The 6,381-nt window shown below is 47.2% G+C and overlaps 2 protein-coding genes across 2 annotated transcripts; one reads left to right on the top strand and one right to left on the bottom strand.

The window, feature by feature from the left end:
* Nucleotides 1-2,147: 2,147 nt before the first annotated feature.
* BU24DRAFT_487956 (uncharacterized protein) lies at nt 2,148-4,063 on the bottom strand. The gene is made up of 2 exons (XM_033533508.1): nt 3,466-4,063; nt 2,148-3,411 (listed from the first exon to the last, which is right to left on the bottom strand). Exons 1-2 carry the CDS (start codon nt 3,915-3,917, stop codon nt 2,313-2,315), a joined length of 1,551 nt encoding a protein of 516 aa, XP_033389897.1. The 5' UTR covers nt 3,918-4,063; the 3' UTR covers nt 2,148-2,312.
* Nucleotides 4,064-5,059: 996 nt separating this feature from the next.
* Nucleotides 5,060-5,911, top strand: BU24DRAFT_404563 (uncharacterized protein; the record flags this gene model as incomplete). The annotated part of the gene is made up of 2 exons (XM_033525651.1): nt 5,060-5,247; nt 5,338-5,911. The coding sequence occupies 2 exons, from the start codon at nt 5,060-5,062 to the stop codon at nt 5,909-5,911; spliced, it is 762 nt and encodes a 253-aa protein (XP_033389896.1).
* Between the last annotated feature and the right edge of the window lie 470 nt (nt 5,912-6,381).

Here is a 6,381-nt window from a genome sequence, read left to right as displayed (position 1 = left end):
GTGACTGGTCCTTGGGTGTCATCGAGCCCTCTGGCCACGATCTCCGACTTCCGTCCCAAGTACTTGATGCCTTCTCTGCCCTCATAGGTTCTGGTATCGTAACACTAACCCTTATTAATTATTATACCTTCTTACCTTTTAGAAGTATATTTTATATTATAATATTTTATTTTTACTATCCTACCTGTCACGGATCAGTATCCTAGGGAACTGGATTGATCAAAGGATCAAGTGGTTGCAATCAGATTACCGAAGTTGAATTGAAGACAATAAGCTACTAAGCTATCTAGGGCAGGAGGAAAAGGTCCTTATATAGTAAGGTAGGCAGCTGCTGCGCGGGCTGTTGCACAGGCCATTCACCGGGCAGCAGCGCAAGGGCCTTTATCCTCATCTGATTCAGTAGTGAAAGCCATCTGATCTGATATTGGTGATTCTCCATTCGATAGTGATTGATCCTTAGATCAACCGTCACAAGTATTAGATTATTAAGCTAGTAGTATACTTAGCTAATATACTTATTAAATTTACCTTTTTAGTACTAACCTTTATATAACTTTTATAGTATAAATAAGCTATAAGCCTACTACTACTTATACTTAAGTAAGCTATAGCTAACTATACTTATAGAACTATCTATATTAATAATAGTAGAAGTACTCCGGCCTGTCCCTGCTCCACCTGTAAGACTTGTTACATCACGGTGCCGAAGATCTCGGCTCTGTTCAATCATCAACCTCTGCCGGCACAAAAGCCTGATACGGAACCCTACGCCTGGAATCACATCGGAAAGCTCACCGGCTAAGATTCCATGGCCTACTCTTACCGACACAGTATCGAGCCGCTGTTGAGGAGATCCATATGTTCCAAATGCCATGGGAACTCATTACTTTAGAAAACGTCACGTTTGTGTTGGAAATGTGAATGGGTTTGGTGTGCAGAGTGCTGGCAGAAATAACTTCTACAGATTTTCGAATATGAACCAATCGACTAACGTGTCCACTAGCGTTGCACAAAACCGTTTCGTCCACTCAACATTGCTAATACCATCCGGACGAGCCAATACGCCTGAAGTGAATTAATATGTTTTCCAGGCTCACAGAGCGCAAATCCAATGAATCTTTCTCATACTATAGCACCAAGCTCGTGCGTAATTATAGAAGGATACGGTTAAAGTTCAATTCTCGTCTCCGCCTCTTTGCTCCTCTCGCCATGTAAGTTCAAGCATTCAGAAGAGCTGGGGGTGCTATGACTCTCACGCGAGGTCGCTTTTGCCTGTTTACGTCGCGCTCGACGACAGTTGTCTGGTGACTTGAGAATTGGTGGGGGACACATCGTGCTCTGGGAGATGTCAGTGGTGGATGCTAGAGGAGGACAGGAGCTTACAAGAGATTTCTGGCTTGGCGGGGACCAAGGTTCTCCCCCCTCGTCTGGAGATATGAATCCTGTGATACGGCCGTTGCGTCTCGCTATAAAATAGATTTCGGCGTCGTATTCGAGACATAATTTCCCAAGACCTCATAAAGGGTCGAGCATAGTTTTAGATAGTTGTTGTTTGCTGCCCGCCTGGCCTTAGACTGTACGCGTGATTGCGACTTGTGGTGCGACATGGTTGTAGGGTGACATTCTATTCGAGGCATCTGTCCATTTAACTCCATCGAGACGTCTATTCTCAAAACTTGAAAATGGAGCCCAGCGGCTCCGAGGCTCGAATGTTCCTAGATCCCATAAGTAACTTTCAGTACCCAGATTCCAGTTCTGGTGATGCACGAAACGGGTGTCTGGTTTTTGGCTTACTAAATATAGCCTAGAACCAAAAAGGGCTTCCCTGTACCGGATGTTCATTGGCTGGTGGGGGTTCCCTTCGGACCCCTGACAGGTGACAGGTTCTGGAAACTGTTTATCGGGTTCTTGTTTCGGTATTTCTGGGATCAGGATTTGAGGTATACAAAACGGCTGGTCGTTTTAGGCCTAGCGCCAGCGCTTGAAGACAGGATCTTGGCTTCTGTAAACTGCATTTTGGAACGATTAGGACAGGACGGGTCCTGAGCCGGATGGTCAAATCCCAAAAGACTAAATCCGGTATGTTTACTCATGTTTTCTGTATTTGGTGTTATTAGTACTAATTTGTCCGATGCAGTTACCTGTTTCCCGACAGAAGTAGGCTCAATGCTTAAACCTTAGCTGAGTCTTCAGAGCAATATCATTTCGCACACATATATTTGAGTATCTAAAAAGGAGTCACATCGAACTCCATGGGTAGTAAAATGGTGAGACTCAGCTCCTGTGAAGGCGAAGCTTTGTGGCTGGTCTCTCTACAGCCCGGTTGTTCTCTTACAACTCCCGACGTTGATAATCTGATCACTCACTAGAGAGACATTCCATGCGAAAATAGCGATCCCAATTCCATGTGACAGAGCCCAAAGCACCACCGTTGTCCAATTTTTTGTGATGTAGTTTCCTGCCTCGCTCTTCTTCCCTTTCTCAAATAAGGCGTTCAATAATCCTAAAATAACAGGATTATCATCGTCGATCCAGGAGACAACCCACCCAATGAGGATAACAAAGGTAGCCCTGAGAGGAGGAACAATCTTCCTCTGCCAGGTCTGCGTAACAGGGTATTTGATCGCTGCATAAATAAAAGGCCCAACGGTAATCGCGACAAAGAGCGATATAACGATTATTTGAATTATCGTTCCGTAGAGTAGATTGTATTCAGGCTTCTGTTCTAGCCGTCCAGATCTAACTTTGAGAGAGGTGTGGCTCGTGCGTTCTGTACAGTCCGCGTCGAAGCAAACATGTGTTCTACTTCTGGATTCGTGGTCCTCCTCTTCTGTATGCGCCTTCGCAATCTCCAAGGGCTGCTTGTCCACTTCGTCTCCAAGGGGCAACAGCTCACCGTCTCCAAGGGGCAACAGCTCACCAATGACGCAAGCTTCAAATTTCGAGTTCCGACTCTCCGCTTCGCTCATGACCGTGTTCCGGAGGAGGTATACGGTTGGATACGTAGGAGTCGCTAAATTGCCCAATAGGTTGATAATCGCTGTAAACAGGTACGGAAAAGTAGTATACAAATACAGCGAGTATCCATATTCTCGGAAAAGATGTCGGTTTGTACTGTAGTATATCAGGTCGACAATGCCGTAGACCGCTTGAAACAGAGCGACAAGAATTTTAAGAAGGGATGAGCTCTGGGCTATTTCTAACGATTTCTTGTCTAAGTTATCGAAGTTTACTTTGCCAATAGAAGTAATGGGGTGTTCTTCAAAGAAGTAGCCAGTGTTTTGCACTTGGTTAGACACAAGTCCAGCGATGTGACGCCATTTTAGTGAGTGCACGGGTCCCTTTGGTTCTCCTGATATGTCAATCCGGTATACGGGTTGGACTCGTGGGTCGTTTTCGGTTGTGTCGTCTCTATGTGCGCGTTAGCGATTGTCCTGAGTAAGTTTCTGGGATTGGTTGCTATACTTTTCATAGTCATGAAGTCTTGCACCTGGACTCCATTTTCTTCCGATGTTACTAAAGTTCATTTCACTTTGTGGATGATCGTGTTCTCGTATCAAGACACCGACAGCCCCTGCACGTATAGCTGTACGCAGTTTGTGCTTATTGTCGCCAGCACCAATAAGTCCAAGTAGTATGTCTTTTAGGCTGCCATGGAACGAGGCTCGGCGGCAAATTGCATCCAGTCCACGACTTAAAGCCGTGATAGGAAAGAATATGGCAAGGAGACAACTGTATATAGTCTGTGCAAAGCCCTCTCCAGGTCTGGTTACGATAGTGAATGCCTGGGCCACATAATAGAGGATAATGAACTTTGAAACTTGAAGCCACCCTGCTTGAACACAAATAAACTCGCCTACTTCATTCCATGAGGTACCGTTGGGCGCGAATATCGTGATGTTGTTTGAAGAAGGCATGGGACAAGGTAAGATGCTGATGATGGTGGTGGTATCGATTAGGGTTAGTGAGCTTAAGTGCCAGATTTGTTTATGACATCTGGACCGACCAGCTTCATCTAATTATCAATGTTGTAGGAACAGTTGCTGCCTATGCTATGACATCATGAGGCTTGTTGGCTGGTACAGTATCTACTGATTTTCAAGAGACAGGTTGGGGGCGGCTGAAAGTGGCTGAGTTTGAGTCTTAGCCACACCAGCCACGAATCTCGTGATTACATGAGCGGTTTTTTTACTCCACATGCAGCCCCCCTTTTAGCTATCTGATTCGCGAATCACCCGGCCCGAGGTTGTTCCTCTCCGTACACCGCCTCAATCTAGCCACCCCCAACCTGTCTCTCAAAAATCAGTACAAGTAGATACGGTATGTCGAATGCAGAGCAGGTAGTTCTCGCTACCGTACCAAGTGCCATGTCAGGACGAACATTTTCCAGTGATACTTGGTAGCGGCAGACTACCTATCAAGTCGACTACCCTTGCTCTGCAGCGGCGTCGTACTGTTCCGGCCTGCCGCCGTGCACGAAGGACCTCGTGTTTAATGTTGCCTGCGGCATCACCATTGGTGAGTTTTGCCCTGTGGCTGACGCATTTACGTGCGTATCGTATGACACATGTGCATGGATGAAAGTGTCGTCTTGGCGACCTCGAACTGTGCCCCCACCTCGTCTTGCAGTATCAGATTCCAGGCGGTGATCACACAGAGAGGTGATGGTGCAATCACAGCCCGAAATGCTGGAGTGGGAGCTGAATAGGTGCGCACTGTGTACATAACCAAGGTAAGGTGGCTTTGCAGGCTGCTGCAGCTCCCATAGTTGATTGGATGCAGCCCTGTGGTTTGCCGCCGGCGTTGCGCATGACTTTTGGAATACCTATTCTAAGGGTTTCTATCTCACCCCCATGTACCAAGTGAAAACCTTCCTGTCGTCCATGGCCCAGTTTCCATTTCATATTCCCACGTTCCCCAACTTAGAAGTCAACCGTCTGCCGTTTACCTACCCTGCGTGCCTGCTACGGCTGATCTATTCTGTTCTTCGTTTGTCCGTTATAGCCCGGCCGGTGTACATAATTACCGTCTGCTACTCTTTTCAGCAATTAGTCTTGCAATGTCACGACGACGATCGCGAGCTTCCTCAACCTTGCTTAAGCTGAAGAAACCCTTCTGGAGTTCAACGCCACCAACGCAAACTATTGAACTTAGTCAGCAATTTACCGAATATGATGTAGATCTCGAATCCGGATCCGTTCACGATCGCGATTTCTCAAGTCGAAGAAACTCCTTCACCGAGAGCATGTAAGTTCGACATCTATGCAGTCCGGAGCATACTGGTCCCCATCTTCCTACATCTCATAAGACCTGCCTACTAACTAGTGTGGCTGTTAGCCGTTCTGGGATAAGCGATTTCGCTGTGCGCTGGACTAAATCCTTCGATGACTTTACCCGGCAACTTCAAAACGAGTCACGGGAGCGTGATATTCTACGTCAACCTTCACTGTCACCATCTCCAGAACCCTCGCCAGAACCCTCGCCAGAATCCTCGCCAGAATCCTCGCCAATACACCACCAGCCCTCGCTGAACATTGAAGCCTCTCTTCTCTCATTGCTTCAAGATCAGAATGAAGTCCCAGGGGATTCAACGAGCCCATCAGATGTATTGCACCAGAGGTCCAATTCAGGTCCGGTGATGCACGACAGCAACTCCCTGGCAGCTGTTCTACAAGCTCGCAGTGAGCTGGACCCCGTCACCCGGCGGGGAGGTTCGCGCCATGCAGACAATCCAGTACAATTAGATCCTGAACCTCAGCAGCAGTCGTCGCAATACATAGGGCCCAGCAACTCCCCAGCAGCTGATCCACAAGCTATCAATGGCACTATAACAAGATCAGATTCTACATATCAGCTGTGGGTAGAATTCCAGAAGCACCTCGAAAGTCCAGAGGAGTCCCATGTGGTCTAGAGGTAGCTTTGTAGCACACCGACCCCGCACTTCCGACGTGCTATTGTCTGCATACATCTCAACTTCAGTAAGCTATAAATCCACCAATATACAACAGTAGAATCTAATAATTCAACATGCATGTGCCTGTCACTTGCAGGAACCCCTCCTTTACACGCGTTCGGGATTCGAAGGGCCACAGTATAGTGTAGGGGAACCGGCACAAGAGGGATCGAACCTGGGTGTGACAAGGGTATATTGCCCACTACAGTGAGATACTGTGGTGGGGATCAAAGGTGGTGCGCACCGCCCAGATAAGCTGGGTGGTGGTGCGCCAAGGCTATCTAGCCGAAAGGGAAATAGTGTCATGTAAGGGAATCACGTGATTATGGAATGTATATGTGTGTGTGTATGTGTGTGTGTGTGTATGTGTGTGTGTGTGTATGTGTGTGTGTGTGTATGTGTGTGTGTGTGTATGTGTGTGTGTGTGT

This window comes from Aaosphaeria arxii, assembly GCF_010015735.1.
Source record: "Aaosphaeria arxii CBS 175.79 unplaced genomic scaffold BU24scaffold_1, whole genome shotgun sequence".
In the NCBI taxonomy this organism is placed as follows: domain Eukaryota; kingdom Fungi; phylum Ascomycota; class Dothideomycetes; order Pleosporales; genus Aaosphaeria; species Aaosphaeria arxii.
This window is presented reverse-complemented; position numbering and strand designations above follow the sequence as displayed.